At 41.2% G+C, this 16,855-nt stretch overlaps 1 protein-coding gene across 4 annotated transcripts in view; it reads left to right on the plus strand.

Moving 5' to 3' along the window:
* The first annotated feature begins 908 nt into the window (after positions 1 to 908).
* LOC131221378 (uncharacterized) overlaps positions 909 to 16,855 on the plus strand; it is a 125,735-nt gene continuing 109,788 nt past the window's right edge. For 3 of the 4 annotated variants that reach the window (XM_058216628.1, XM_058216631.1, XM_058216630.1), the window contains exons 1-3: positions 910 to 1,093; positions 1,171 to 1,311; positions 15,639 to 15,730. In XM_058216628.1, coding sequence (XP_058072611.1) covers positions 974 to 1,093; positions 1,171 to 1,311; positions 15,639 to 15,730 — 353 coding nt within the window. In that variant the 5' untranslated portion in view covers positions 910 to 973. Of the gene's footprint in view, positions 1,094 to 1,170; positions 1,312 to 15,638; positions 15,731 to 16,855 lie in introns of all 4 variants that reach the window. The other variant, XM_058216632.1, reaches the window with a different exon arrangement.

The following is a 16,855-nucleotide window of genomic DNA, read 5'->3' on the forward strand; positions in this document are numbered from 1 at the left end:
ACCATTGAAAACTTTTTGGGGGCAATAAAAGTTTTGGATCATGTTGATCTTTGTTTTTTCCCTTCATCTGCGTCTGTATGACCTAATCAACAGATTGGATGTCCAATAAACAGTACATCGGGCCTTGGGAGGATTTTAATGGTGTATATCCAATCACTATTGTTTTCCTGTGGTGTGGTCCATATGAGAGTTATATACTATCATGTTTGGGATCAAGCTCTAAAATGATCTGTAAAAATGTATGAACGGAATGGATGAAACACATACCTTCCGCATTTCTACCACTAGGGCATGGACGCGGATTTCCTGCGAAAGCCTTCCCAGGAAGTTCCTGCGCTGGGATGCTGGGTGGGGTACACCGTGATGTTTGTGATAAATCCATTCCGTCCATCCGTTTTCTGAGCTCCTTTTAGGACATTATATAGAAAATGATGTGGATTCAAAACTCAAGTGGGCCATACGAGAGGGAAAATTGGGGAAGGAGTTTTCTACCGTTTAAACCTTCCTATGCTCCACCTAGATTTTTATATGCCATCCAAACGGTTTATGAGGTCATTCCCATGGGGATGAAGTGAAAATACGAAAAAATTAGCACGATAAGAAACTTTTATGGCCTTAAAAGTGTTTCAACGGTGGTGACTGAATCAAAACTGTTTCCTCTTGTGCGGTCCACTCAAGTTTTGTATCCATCTAATTTTCTGTAGAATGTCCTAAAATGATCTCAGAAAACAGATGAACGGGATGGGTTTATGAAAAACATCAAGGCTGGCCCTACCTAGGAACTTCCTGCGAAAGGCTTTCGCAGGAAATCCCCGTCCACCACTAGGACCGCCCCAAACACGGTCCTGGTTTGCACGTGCGCAACGAATCGAATCTCCAATCCCACGTGCGAATCGCCGGACCATATCTCTCCCTCTCGATTTAAAACCCTTCTTTTGCCTTCTCGCTCCCAAAATCCGAATCCCGAAAAAAGATGGCGAATGCAAGCGATCGAGACATGGACTGGGATTTCCATATCAGATCTCTCTCCGCCAACGTCCGAGATTCTTCCTCCGCAAGCGACCCCGCTTCCGACCCTTCCCTTCTCCCATCCGTACGACAATTTCAAAATCTCCCCCGTCCAATTTCTCGCCTCATCTTCTCGAGCCGATTCTTTGAATATCCCTGCAGGTGAAGAAGCTCTACGAGATGTGCAAGGCCGATAACTCGGATGATTTGATACCTAGGGTTTATTCTCATATAAACAAGCTCTTCCAACGGTCCATCGCATCGCTAACTCAAACCCGTACATCCAACGGCCTACTACTGCTGGTGCGGTTTTTTTTAGCTATCTCGTTCCCTGCTATTGGATGCATTATTGGATTGGATTACCATAAGTAGTTGGATACAGTTGAAAGCTTGAAATGATAAAATTCAAATTGGGTTTTTTGAATGTACACCAAGCGAGCGAACTAGGTTGAAGTTCTCCAAGACTGACTTTTTCATCCATCCATCTGGACTGTCCAACACATGTTTCATGCCTTTGATAAGAGATAGTCTAAATTTCGCGGTGAACCCCAAACTTTCGATGACTGGACATTTAGTGGACCCTTGTTGAGCATCTAGAAGTTAGGAAATTGATCAAACGATTAGGATACTATTGGTGTGGTTTCTTGGCCGTAATCCAGTCATGAATGGTGCATATGGTAACACAATTTGGGTGATCAAAGGTCAGGTCAATATAAGGGCCTGTTTGGATGCCTATAAGTTGGGTAAGTGGGAAGTGACTTACAGGGAAGTCACTTACAGGTGGTGTTTGGGGGAGAAAAATCACCTGTAAGTAACTTACAACCTGTAAGTCACTTACAGGCAAATCTACCAAAAAACTGCAGGGGGATGGGGGTGGGAAGTCACTTCCCTGTAAGTCACTTACAGGCTCAACGGTCAGATTTTTAAAAAGAGGGGAAGAGGGAGAAACGCACCAACCCACCAAATCTCTCTCCGTCTCTGCAATATCTCGCTGTAGTTACTGCCTTCTATCTCTTCTCCTCCTAAAATGGTAGGGTTTCATCTACCCTTTTTTTCTCCTTTGAAAACGGGAGTGGTTTGACGCTACTCTATAAGGCACGCTGGCATCCAAACAGTCACTTATACGCACCTGCGTATTTTTTCACGTGTCATAGGCCTCTAATCTAAACAGACCATGTGATGCAGCATCCCATGAAACCGTCAGGGACTGTGGCCTGTGGTTGGTGATCCTGTAGATCGTTTATCTGGTTGGTCTCACTGTGGCCTGTGGTTGATGATCCTGTGATGTACTCGCAGTGTTGGTGAATCTCTTAGATTACATAGTTAGAATGCAAGTAATTTAACGATCTACATCAGTGTTGGTGAATCTCTTAGATCCTGAGCATCAAACTCCTCATTAGAGAATGAGAAAAACTTTGATGATAGAGTGGGATTGATGATGCGCTGGCCCTTGGAAATTACATTAGATTGCACAGTTGGAATGCAAGTAATTTAATTATTAGATTTTCTATTAATGTTTTTAAGTTTATTCTCAATGCTTCAATTTAGTTATTACTCCATATTATAGATTTTTTGAATTCGTGGGCCCACTTTTATAGCCCACTTGATGATTGGTTTAGCTTAATAATTATCTCAAATATTCATCTTGATGGGCTTAACAAAATAACATATTTGATCCCATGTTTTTTTATATGATTATAACAATTTAGAACGATTCCCCAATCTAAACTATGCTCGATGTGAATATACAGCTTTCTACCTGTAAGTAACTTACAGGTTATCCAAACAGAAAAAGTAACTTACCTGTAAGTAATTTACAACTTACATCCAAACAGGTTACCTGTAAGTAACTTTCACCTGTAAGTCACTTACAACTTAAAAGAACTTACAGGCATCCAAACAGGCCCTAAGGGTGTTGATCAAGGATCTGGACTATCCAACCATTTGGATCGAAGATCTGGACCACCTTGACAGTTGATCTGATGGAAGATTAGGTACTGATATGCATTTTTGACCCATTGGCAGTCATTTGTTAGTTATCCGAACTAGAATCGAACTAATTTTCCTTAAGTGTGTCCATCAGTTTTTTGGTAGGTCACTTTTTGGGTATCAAATGATGTTTGAATGACATGAAATTTTCCTGTTTGAAGGCTTATAGAGGTTGATTGTACTTTGTGAGAGAGAAGATTTATTTTAAGTTATTGGCCATGTGGTTTATCTGGATGAATAATCAGTTGACTAAAATTCTGAGAAATGCCTACAGTTCTCATCATCTTCAGGAGACTGTGTGCAAGCTAAGCATGTGCAAATTTGCAATATCTAAGCTCCAACTTGAGGGGGAGTGTAAGATATCTATCGGTACATGAGTTCTGTATTGTGTGTTCCTGTGGAGTAATGTATTGTTTAGGGTAACTTTATAAATAGGAATTTAAGGGCAGATAGGCATTATGCTCTCTAATCCCCAATTCTTTCCTTCCCTCTTTTTGTCTCTTTCTTCACTCCTAGCATGAATATTCTCAAATGAAAACAAATGGATTAAATCGTTGCCTTGCATCATCATTGAAACAGAAACATGGTCTCCCTAATATGTGTTTCATGTTTAAGAAACAGAGAAGGCTGTCCATCTCCATCATCTCTTTCATGCATTGCATTAGGGTTTGAAAGATTCAGAGTGTACTTCGTAAAGCCTTTTAAGGTTTCTTGGTTGTTTAAAAAAGAATGGAGAGGTGAACAGTTGGGAGGTGGTTTTTTCCTAGAAAGTAGAAAACCCTTGTGTTCTATGGTGCTTTATTGGGAGACGAAAAGAAAGAAACAACATGTTCAATCATGAAAAGTCTTTGTTGGAGAAGTGGGAAAAAGTCACCTTACCAAATGGACCCTCATAAGTAGAGAATTCTGAGGGGTGTCAGCGTGTGATTTGCTTAGGGATTGGTTGCTCAGAGCATGAGAAGAGGTCAAAGGCTAGGGGAGAAGCGGAGATGTCCACCCTCTTGGGCATGAAAGGTTAACTGCTATGTTTCTTTCCTTGATGTAATGTAGGACTGTCTAGCATGGTGCCATTCTTTGAGTAAATAAAGGTAGAATTAGAGTAACTTTTCATCGAAATTTGGCTTGGGGGATTTGAATTGGAGGTCAAGGTTCCTAGGGGGAGGATTTCTTGCAATTTCTTTTTATAAATGTAATTGTTGGCAATTCTAGTAATGTTATATCTCAGGCTATATCATCAATTAGTCCAAATGGTGGATGTTTTTGTTTTTAATTGGAGAGCTCATGACCTAGTGTCCAGTCTAAACAGTTCATTTGCCCACATAGGTTAAATACCTTAGTTGATGAAGAGTTTTTATTTATTTATTTATTTATAAAGAGATAACAACAATTTTATTAGAAGCTCGCAAAAACCAGAAAAGCATACAAGGCACCCAATATCAAAAGGAAATAGACAAGTTCGCAGCCAAGGCTGCATAGACATGAACAACCCACCCTGAGACTAGATTCTTAACCTTTCTAATTGCATCATCCGCCCCGGGATTCTCATTATGAAAACAATGCCCGTTTCGGGGTCCCTAAATAGACAAACCCCTCCCCCACCCCCCCCCCCCCCCTCGGGAAGCCCAAAGAAGGCTATCAACTAACTTGGGCATCATGCATGCCATCTTTAAGGAACCTAGAAAGTGATCCCTCACTCTTCTAGTGATGGGATAATGCAAAAATAGATGATCTATCAATTTAGTGTCTGTCGCACACATTAGGCACACATTAGGGAGCATGAGGGATCTCCTTTGCAAATTGCTGATGGTAAGAACCCTCTTTTGCCCCCACAACCAAACAAAAGCTACCATTTGAGGGGGAGCTCCATATGACCAAAAAAGAAATGGAAAGTGTGTGCCAGGAAGAGGCGATGGGGGCACTGATTAGACCAAAAGCGATCTAACGGAGAACTGGTTGGAACTATGAGCAGCCCAAGCCATCGAATCCCCCTCGTCAGGAGAGGGACAAGCATTTTGAAGAAGGTTCAACAAACTGATGAATTCGCGACCTCATCCTTAGTCATATTCCTTTGGCACGGAGGGTTCCAAATTATTGTTCTTCTGCAATGAGAATAGCAAGTTGACACTTTAATGTAACGATTAGGAGCCAGAGCCATGATTCTAGGAAACAGGTCTTGGAGCGCCTTATCACCGCACCAAGTATCAACTTAGAAACAAATGCGAAGACCGTTTCCAAGCGAGAAAACGATCCCCTTATGCACTAAGTACTCTATAGCCGCAAGCCTTATGAAGAAGGGTCATTAAATCGACGAATTTGACGACCTCATCCTCAATCATATTCCTGCAGCATGGAGGGTTTCAAACTACTGCTCTTTTGGAATGGAAATAGCAAGACACCACTGAAATGAAATGATTACGAGCCAGAGCCGCGATTTTGGGAAACAGGTCTTGGAGCGCCCTATCATTGCACCAAGTATCAAGCCAGAAACAAATGTGAAGACCGTTTCCAAGTGAGAAAACAATCCCCTTACGCACTAAATGCTCTATAGCTGCAATTGCCTTTTACATATCAGAAGCGTTGTATAGGTAGGTCCTAGTAAACAAACCCCTCGTCTGCATGCCATACTTAGAAGCAACAATCTTCCTCCACAATTTGCCCTCCTCACACCTGAACCTCCAAACCCACTTGTTGAGAAGAGCTAAATTGATACAACCCAAATCAAGGATCCTGGCTCTTCCCTTGTCGATAGGCTTTCACGCCTTATCCCATTTGAGAAGATGTAACTTTCTAACATCCTTAGTGCCTCTCCCCCCCAAAAAAACAATAATTCTCAAAACTTTTCAAGCCGCTCCAACACCGATTTAGGGCGTTTAAAGACGGGCATGAAATAAACGGGCATATTGGAGAAAGCCGCCTTAATGAGGGTAAGACAACCACCCATAAACATATATCTACACTTCTAGCTAGCCATCTTCCTTTATAATCTTTTGACCACCCTATCCAAAAGATGTTTCGTCGGCTTCCCAATGCATAAAGGAAACTCTAGGCATGTGGAGGGGAAAGACCCTGGTGTACAACAGGAAACATGCGCAAGGCTGCTTAAATTGGCCTTGGTAACAAGCATATTGGAGAAAGCCGCCTTAATGAGGGTAAGACAACCACCCATAAACATATATCTACACTTCTAGCTAGCCATCTTCCTTTATATTCTTTTGACCACCCTATCCAAAGGATGTTTTGTCGGCTTCGCAATGCATAAAGGCAACTCTAGGTACGTGGAGGGGAAAGACCCTGGTGTACAACAGAAAACACGTGCAAGGCTGCTTAAATTGGCCTTGGTAAGATGAATTCCTAGCATATCTGTCTTGGAAACATTGATCGTTAGACCTGACATCGCCTCACTGTTGATTTTTCACCGATCTCTTATTTGCGTTATAAAATAGAATCGTGTCATCTGCATATTGGAGATGGATGATTTAAATCCCATTTTTCGATGCTCTAAACCCGCTAAAAAGACCCTTTGTCCTTTTCGCAACATCATATTGAGGGCCGCCTTGATAACCACAAACAAATACGGGAAGAGAGGGTCCCCTTGCCTTAGGCCCCTCGATGTTTTGAAGAAACCTTTTGGAGACTCGTTAACCAAAATGGAGGAGGCGGACTAGACATAAGCCCAAATCCACCTCCACTTCTCACTGCATCCTAACTACATAAGCATGTAGTTAAGAAATTCCCAATCGACATGGTTGTACACCTTTTCAGTATCTAATTTACAAACTATTCCACTTCTCTTTTACCCCTGTCTAGAGTCAATAAATTCGTGAGCTATCAACGTGTTGTCCAAGATCTGTCCGCCAGCCACAAATGCTCCCTGATTTTTGGAAATAACCTTGGACAATACCCTCCTGAAGCGAGAAGCGAGCATCTTAGCCAAAATTCCTCCCCCCCCCCAGTAAGGCTGATTGGCCGAAAGTCTTTGAGGTGTTGTACTCCTCCCAACTTAGGTATCAATGCTATAAAGGACGCCCCCCAATTCCTTAGAAATACAACTGTGGTGCTAGAAATTTGTAACAAAATCCATAACATCCTTCTTGACCACCTTTCAAAATTTTTGGAAAAAAAGTATTGGAAAACCATTGGGGCTTGGGGCTTTCTCACCACATGGATTGTAAAGCCTCTACCACCTCATCTTCGGAAAAAGTTTCCTTTAAAGACGAGGCATCCACACTTGAAAGCTGAGAGAAATCAAGAGTCTCCAACTGTGGTCTGTTCCATTGATCAACAGATAACAAATCCTAAATACTTTGTATTCTTGTCTCCTACTTTCAACTAGGGGTGCACATTTAACTGGTAGAACCGTGGAACCGGACCGGAATCGACCAAACGGTCTGGTTTGGTCCGGTTCTAGAGTGCACCAGTTCCGGTTCCAAAAATCAAAGAACCGGTGACATCGGTTCGGTTCTCGGTTTGGGGGTATGTAGAACCAAACCGAATCGTGAACCGATCCGTAGAACCAAACCGTGGATCCGATCCGTAGAACCGAACCGTGGAACCGAACCGATGTATTTTTGCACACCTTATAATTATTTTCTCTAGAACAATTATTTTCGTAATTTTTTTTTTTTGCACACCTTATACAATATCTAAATCATTCATCAAATAGACCACAACATGGATGGACATGGGCTTGCAATTGGGCTGGATTATAAAAAGCCCAGAGCCGTGGAACCGATCCGGAACCGAACCGGTTTTAACTGTTCGGTTCCGATTCGGTTCTAGGGTGCCAACGGTCCGGTTCCGGTTCCGAATTTCCTAGAACTGTTAGGAACGGTTCGGTTCCGGTTTCAACCCAAAACCGGACCAAACCGAACCGTGTGCACCCCTACTCTCAACCAGACCACTCGAGATCTCTGCCTCCATCTAGTCTTCTCCTCCTTGGATTGGTGATAGAGACTGAGAAAGAGCAGCCCTCTTGTCTCTAACTTCTACGAGCAACCCTCACTCCTCTTCTAAAAAATCCAACTCATGGATTTCATCTGTCATTGCATCAAAAGCTGCCTCCTGAGCCCCTAACACTTCTTTCTTCCAAATGTTGGTTTTGTCCTTAGGCAAAGTTAAGACTCAATTAGTTAAACATGGGTTGTCCATGGTGTGTGGGAGGGGAGTTGGGTACACCGTCAAGAGCTGGTGGACCTTCCTCGGGGGGTATGTTGGACAAATGACTGTGAGCAAATGAATGCTTCTCTCACGCCTTCTCTCAACCCTTGGAGATATACTCCTCCAACCTTTGCTGCTCTTTCGCCGGAAGACAAGACCACATCGAATCTAATGATCTTTGTGCAAAGAGGGGTGATGACCAAAGCTTCTTTGAGGCACTCTTCACATGGTTCCCTGCCCTGTCGAGAATCATCTTCTTGGCCTTTGAATCCATGGGACTCCACACCATTTTTGAGTTAGCCTCTCTATTGACACTATTTGCAACAACCCACGAGGCATCTTCGCGAGGAGTTTGGAACTCTTCTTGCCCATGTTTCCAAAAAGTGCAATAAATTACCCGATACAAACAATATATTTGTGCGATAACCGATGCATATCTGTACCCCAAGGGTGCAATACATAGCATGATACCAATATTTCAAGCACTGATCATAAAAACACATGCCGAGGCAAGCTCGAGTTCGGTCGAGATTGTTCTTTTATTGTCATCACGTGCAATAATCGACTAGTCTCCTACACGCTTTCTTAAATATCGACATGGTAACTAAAAGTGCTCTTTCATATTAGAAATCAGAAAGCTACCCCTTCTCTCCTAAGTGGAGATCTCGATCTCTCGCACTACTGAAGGGAGGGCAAAGCAACGGACAACAATGTTGAAGACAGAGGGCTTCTATGATCGCTTGGTGAAGGTCCGACGAACTCAATGATAGTGTTGGGACATTGGGAAAATTGTTGAATTTTTCAATGAAACTTTAAGGATTGTTAAAAAATATCTTCACACATTTAAATCATAACATCTCGAAAAAGAAATGCACATAATAGGTTTCCTTTGTAGAGCGTCCTAAGATATGCGTTGGCTGACTGAACTACAAATAAACATTCTGGTGGACCCATGAAATTTTAAGGCCTGTTTGGCCGGCTGCATTAGGTGGGATTAAGGTGGATGAAATTGTAAAAGTTACAATAAATACATGTGTAAGGTATTGTCCTTGGATTGGTTATCCCATGTTTTCTAATACTATGTTTGGAATGTATGCATTAAAAAATAAATCCCAGGATTTACTTTCAATTTGCATTTGGATTGAACCTGGATGAAGCAAAAATCCATCATCCGTGGGATTAGTAATCCCATCTCACACTTTCCAACACAATGATCATTTTCCAAAGCCTACAAAGTTAATTTTAATCCCATCTCACACTCCTTCCAAACATGCCATTCCGAATTTCAAAGTGGGATTAGTAATATAATCCCATTTAATACAACTTAATACCATTGTCCAAACAGGCCCTTAATGGTGGGGATTCAATCACTATTGTTTCTTGTGTTAGGGTCCAACTAAGATTTTTGGATTTGCTTCATTTTTGGGATCATATCCTAAAATGAGCTTTCAAAATGGATGGACGGTGTGGATGTAAAGCGCATGCATAACAGTAGGCCCCATGCTTGGGGAACTACTAAGGATCCACCCAAAACGCGCCCAAAACCAGCGGGCACAGATTGCGCACTACCCCACCAAGACGTACCTAGAGATGGATGGTTCTAGGAGGGCCCCTGTGGGACCCAGTGTGATGTATGTATCAGTGTTTCAAATAGCACTCGTAGCGTACGCTACGTAGCGTAGCGTGGCCGTAGTGCTACATAGCATCCCAAATAGCTTAAATCCACTGTGGCGTACGCTATAGGGGTCGTAGCGTACGCTATAGCTATGTAGTGCGTAGCGTCCATAGCGCAAGCTACAATGTATTTTTTTTACTATTTTATTATTTTATTATTATTTTTTTATATTTTCTTTGTTTCTAATGTTGAGGAATGTGACACTTGTATTGTACTTGATACTTTTAACCTATGGGATTTTTATTTCTTTTCATAATTGTGACTTGTGGTTTCAATTAGACATTATTAATTAAAGTGGTTTGCTTAGAAAGTTGTTGACATGATAATTATTTGATTTGGCTTATATATGTGGATTGGCTTTTGATAAATGATAACTAATAACTTTTTTGAACATGCTTATAATTGATAAAATGAATCATCTTAGGCATTTATATATATATTTTTCCTTTTTTTTTTTCACTATTTATTATATTTGTCCTATTTTTAAATAAAAAATAGAAGTATCATGTAGCTTACGCTACACGCTACGTATTTACGCTACATGCTATAGAGGGCTGAGCGCTACGCATCACGCTACCGCTATTTAAAACACTGGTATGTATTTTATCTACTCCATCCATCCATTTTGATGGATCATTTTAAGGCATGAGCCCAAAAATGAGGCAAATCGATATCTTGAGTGGGCCACACCACATGAAGCAGTGGTGACAATGATGCGCACCATTGAAACCTTCCTAAGGCCCACCGTGATGTTTATTTGCCATCCAAACCTATTAATGAGGTAACAGACATCGATGAAGGAAAAACATAAATATTAGCTTGATCCAAAACTTCTGTGCCCCCCATAAGGTTTTCAACGGTAGGCGTTCTATCCCTACTGTTTCCTTTGTTATGGTCCACTTGAGCCTTATATCTTTATTCTTTTTGTGATCATGCAGTATAATGTTCTATCAAAATGGATGGATGGACAGCGTGGATAAAACACATACATCAAGGTGGGCCCCACAGAGCCCTTGTTAGGACTGTCCGTCTCCAGCTAGGTCCGAGCAGTACCCAATTCGGTCCAAGAACCAGCAATCAGGGGATCACCCAAACCACGCATGAAACCGGTGCTGTGGGTGGGGACCCTGACTGTGGGCCCCACAATGATGGATGTGTTGTATCCACACTGTCCATCTAATTGGAGAGATCATTTTAGGGCATGGGCCAAAGAATGAGGCCGATCTGATGCTCAAGTAGACTTCGCCACAAAAAATAGTGGGGATAGTGATGCCCACTAATGAAACTTAAAACTAGTTCTTACGGGGCCCACCATGATGTTTATTTGAGATCCAACCTGTTCATGAGTTCCGATAGATATGGACGAAGGGAAAGAACAAATATCATCTTGATCGAAAACTTCTGTGGCCCCCAAGAAGCTTTTAATGGTAGGTGTTCAATCCCCGTAGTTTTCTGTGGTGGAGTCCACTTGAGCTTTGTATTTGCCTCATTCATTGTCTCAGGGACTAAAATGATCTCGACATGGATATACAATAAATACATCAAGTTAGGGCCCACCATAAGGGCCGCACTGTCTTTGGTGCAGCCGAATTGCACCGAATCCACTCTCCCTTAAACTTAAGGGGCACGGATTAGGTGTTACCCGGTCGTACATCTTAGTGAGTGTTACCCTTGCTATAGGGCCCACCTTGATGATATGCTGTATATCCACTCCATCCATTTGTTTTTCCAGCCCATTTTAGGACGTGACCCCAAACATTAAGCACATCCAAATCTCAGGTGGACCACAGCACATGAAACATTGATGATTGAACGTTCACCATTAAAAAGGGACCCATGACCCACTTTAAGAAGATCCGTAATGTTTATTTGTCATCCGACCCGTTGATAAGGTCAAACCAGAACTGGATGAAGGGAAAATACAAAGATTATTTTAACCTAAAACTTTTGTGGCCTAAAAAAATGCTTTTAATGGTCGTTCACCACTTTTTCCAGTGGTGTGGTCCACTCGAGATTTGGATAAGCTTAATTTTTGGGATAACGTCATTAAATGATTTGAAAAAATGGATGAACAACGCGGATATGAAACACATTCATCAAGATGGGCCCCACATGGTAAGGGTACCACCAACTAAGCTGTTACGCGCGTAACAACTAATTCACTCCCTAATAAGAGGCTGACCCAACCCAAATGCTTGCTGAAAATCTTAACCCAAAATTTCCAACAATCTCTCCAAAATTCCTTTTTTTGGCAAATCCCAGCCCAAATTCCCTTTTCCTTGCCGGAAATTTGATTTCCTTCCAAAACAATCATCTTTGAAGAAAAAAAGGGGGGTTTTATGATTTTTCTAACATGATCCGGAGATGTCGACCACGGCCCACCATATCTAGTCGAAATCGATTCCCTTAGGCATATCGAATAGGTAAGATTTTTTTTCTATATTTTTTGAATTTCCGGACGGGATGTCACTGGATGTTGCCAGGTGCCTATTTTATTGACATCATGGGGCTATATATTGTTGATATTTGACAATATTTTGCGATATCTTGCGATATATCGCACGATATACATAAGTTTGGCAAAATTTTTAGTATTTTTCTGTATTTTTGGTGGTTTTGTATCATCGACTGCCGATATTGATATTATCGATATTGTGAACACTGGTTCGATATCTGCCTCATCTCTCGAAGATTCATGCTCCTCACGCCACGTGTCATTGAGAATTGAATTGCCGTTGTCCGATTCAAATTTGCACTTCGAGGACCAAGGCAATGAGAAAACAACTTCTTCTGAAGCCTCGCTTGGACACATGTCTCAAACTGCTTCCCAAACCTCTCCCGAACCACTGGCCGTAGGTATGCAACAACTCGCGTCAGGCTTGGATAGGAGGAGAAATCCAAATCTCTCGTCTCGAGCTGGCGCAGAGCTGAGCTCGCTTCGCTACACACTCCCGCGAGACATTGAAGGATAGGTTTTGGCTCCCTGTTCTCCCTTTCTCCCCACCAACCCCATCCGCACCAATCCTCGCCTCACATGCACCCCCTCCTTCCTTCGATACACCGCATGACCAACATAGGTGTTCTCCTTTAGCGTTGGAGCTCCTGCCATGGCTGCCCCTCGCTCCGCATCCCTCTCTCCTCTTCCAGACGTCTCCCCATCTGAGCAAACACCCCCCAGGGACCTCCTTTTGCACAGGAAACTCTAAAGTCCTATTCTCGAGAGTGGTAGAAGCAAAACTTGGGTTCAGAGATATCTTCCTCCTCCTCACACACCCTCACCACCCCCAGCACCTCTCTGGATTCTGTTTTCGAGTCGATACAAATTACTTACCCCAAACAAGCCCCAATTGCAACGAAAAAGTCGTGGAGCCAGAGTTCCGATAGGACGCTCTAGATAAAAAAACCCGATCTCCTCCAAGCCGAAGTTAAAGAAATCTCCCAATCTACGATTGCTTTTAATCGACCCATCTCTGTTGACGTAGTCATTAGCAAGTACCCCTTCCAAATCCTTCGACCGGATGCCTAACTAGACGACATTGTTCCCAAATGGTTCAAGTGAGTAGTGCTCAGGACCTATGCCACAGAATTCTGCCAACCAAAGTTTAAATTTTAGGAAGAGTTATATGATCTTCCATTTATGCTACTAGAGACTTTCCAATGTCTCCCACAAATTTTCCACCACTGAATGCACCCAAATCTGCTTGCCGTTCCCTGCATTTTCCAGCAGAACCCATTTCCTTTCAGCACATTCCATATCAGCACATTCTGACCCCTGTCCGCACAGAGATGTCTTCGTCGGGGTCTTCATCTCTGCCCTAGAAGATCCTGGAACCTTCATAGTAGAGGGTTGTTGCCTCCCCCCTACAATTGGTAACATATTAGCTGATAAAACAAAAGCTCCCGTGACAATTTTTGGTACTCCACGATCAAAAGAAATATGAAAACACATGTCAAGTTGCTCTTGAAAACTAAATTTAGGGCTATGTAGCTTATTTGGCTTCGCTAGGAGAACCTCTCTACCATTTTCATTAAAATCTAAATTCACTTGTGGCATACCATTTCTCAAACTTCTATAGGTATTTTGAACATTTGAATATAGACAGAGTAGTCCTTATGGGTTTTGGATTTTGATATTCATATCTCCCACCATCTTGTCAATCCTTTAGTTTTCTTGGCAATAATGGGTTCTCAAATAACGTCTCCAAAAAAAGAAACAAACCAAAAGGAAAAAAAAGAAAAGAAAAAAGGAAAAAACAAGGTTCTCATGTCTTTTATTGAATAAGCCTCAAGCATTGCCTTATAAAAAAAGAAAAAGAAAAGAAAAGAAAAGAAAAGAAAAGAGCCTCGTTCAGTTGAGAAAGGCCTAGACGGACAGAGGAAACTGTTGGGTTTACAAAGTGAAGGATCTGCATATGTAATCAATCTCTTTCTTATACTACTCATTCTCATCTGCATATGTAATCAGTCTCTTTCTTATACTACTCATTCTCTTTCCCTATATATGTACCTCTGATCTAGGTTTGTGGTCCATTTTTCTTTCTTTTAGCATGTATTATATAAACATTTTAGGAATGGTTAATAAGCCTATGTTGTTAAAAACTAGTAGCACCAAAGCTCAAAATTAAATCATCAACATACTTTAAACGATTTATTAGGTGTATCCATTGGTGAAGATGAAATGCGTGACACTAGGTTTGATTGTTTGGAATAGTTTATTGCTAGAACCAAGAGCTCTGTAATGATGATGATTGGATACAAATGAAAGGTTCTCCTTGATGGAAGCTACTTGAATTTTGGAACCACCAATTGAGGAGCCAGAAAGAAGCGAAGTCAATAAATGTAAACATCAGGGTGCTTAGGCTTTTATGACTAGATGTTATTTTCAACCTCTTAGTTACCTTTAGTTCGAGATGTCGGTATCATGTTACGTATTGCACCATTGGGATACGGATATGTATCGGTTATCGCATGGGATATGTTGGTTGTATTGCATAATGTATCATTGTTGTTGGAAACATGGCGAAACGTAGGGAAATTGGTCGTATTTTTCAATGAAACTTCAACGATTGTTTAAAAAGACATCAATACACACTTATAAATTAAAACATCATAAAAAACAAGTGCGCATTATAGGTTTTCTTTGTATGGGGTCTTAATCTATGTGTTGTCCAATTGAATTGATGCAAGTATATTCAAAGTCTATTCATATAATTTATAAATGTAAGACGACGTGTGGAAACACAAGAAATACCTTCAAAAGCAAAAGAAGAATTACTGGATCAGGTTACATATATGTTTGATTTTATGTTTGGACACAATGATTGCAACTGATTTGCGCGAAATTGGGAAAATTTGTTTTGTTTTTTTCAATTTTCTGCAACTTGGCCCATGTCCTCCAAATTTCGAAAGCGAAGCTTCCAATCCATGATTTTTCACGCAAAACATGAAAAGTCATGGATTTGTAACAACTGGACGCTGATTTAACATGATTTACAGAAAAAAAGGATCGAACATAAAAAATGCTCACTGGATCGAACATAAAAAATGCTCACTGGATCGAACATGTGGGATATATCCCACTCCTTCGTGCGTTTCGTATCACACAGGTGGTATACAAGATATATCGTGAGATATATCGGCTGATATCGTCGATATTTAAAACACTGGTTAGAAATTTGTTATTGTCATTTAGAATAGTCAATATTTACTTCTTTGAAGTGTTCTTTTTGATTTTCTGTTACTCATTTCAATTTTCTCTAAGTAAGTGGTGTTATAGCCCCTAACCCTTCCTGTCACCTGTTCTCCACAGGCCATTCTTCAATTTTTTCTTGATTTTGGAGAGGTGGTTCTACATGATGCTGATCCTAGTCTGAGGACATTTTTCCGTTCATGCTTGAGTCGGTATGCTTGATGTCGCTATGAAAGGATTGTTAAATTTATACCCTTCACAAGCTGATGCTTTCAAAATATTCTCACTATTGGTATCTTTTTAGCGTTTTGTATATATCAAGTATCAGATACTGTTATAGATGGACGTGAGGGAATTTACTTGCTTTATGTAGTTAAATATGCTAAGGCTTAAATATTATGGAGGGTAAATGCTGCGTTCCTATCCTTATTTCTTCTGTCATTTGCTTTATATGGAAGTCTAAAAACTTGTGGATTTAACTTGTATGATTGAACATGATTCGAGCTAAAGGCATAGCTAAAGGCATATCTCGATTTTATAGAGAGCTCAGAAAACTCTATAGAATACTTAAAACACTGCCCGTAACTCACATGGAGATGATAACATAAGGGCCTATAAGTCATCTATCTGGCTCAGCTGTCAGATTGCAACAGCTGCTTGTAATGATCCACATCCTTGGCTGGATGACCAAGCTGCCCCAACCGACACGTCAGTGTCAAACTTGATTGCTCAAGGCTGAAAGATAGGTGGGACCTTAAGTAGGATGGTAATGGTATTGGCCTCTATGACCAACTGATAGGGATTGGGCTCCTCAAACATAGCCCTTTACCATGCATGAATTCATGATAGGCCATTGTCATGGAGTGCATGAGGAAAAGAGCATCCTTGGTGACATTTTATCTTTCTACCATTCATGTTCAGAACTTTAGAACCTAACTACTTTACCTGTATGATCATCGATCTTCAATGCTGAATATGGACACTTTCATTTAATAAATGTCTCTCACAAGAAGGAAAAAAGATTGCCCAAGGCAATGTGTATTGTGCTCCAGGCTTGAGTTTATACAGCCTCTTCTCTGTGGAAGAGATGTTCAAAACCCTTTAGTTTGACGAAGCATGAGTTGCAAGAAATTGCCATAAATGTCACTTTATCTCGTTGTAAAATCTCCTACCGCTAGAAATTGCTGTTGGACTCTACTGATATGGAGTTTATTGTTATGCCTCTTTGGGGGAATCTTCTAGCGAGCGCAATCCCCATGCTAGCAGATCAATGTCCATTTGGAGGGATATTTGCTCCTGTATCATAGAAGATGAACTCCCAAGGAACGGTGAGGATA

The sequence above is a fragment of the Magnolia sinica genome, chromosome 12, assembly GCF_029962835.1.
Source record: "Magnolia sinica isolate HGM2019 chromosome 12, MsV1, whole genome shotgun sequence".
NCBI lineage: Eukaryota > Viridiplantae > Streptophyta > Magnoliopsida > Magnoliales > Magnoliaceae > Magnolia > Magnolia sinica.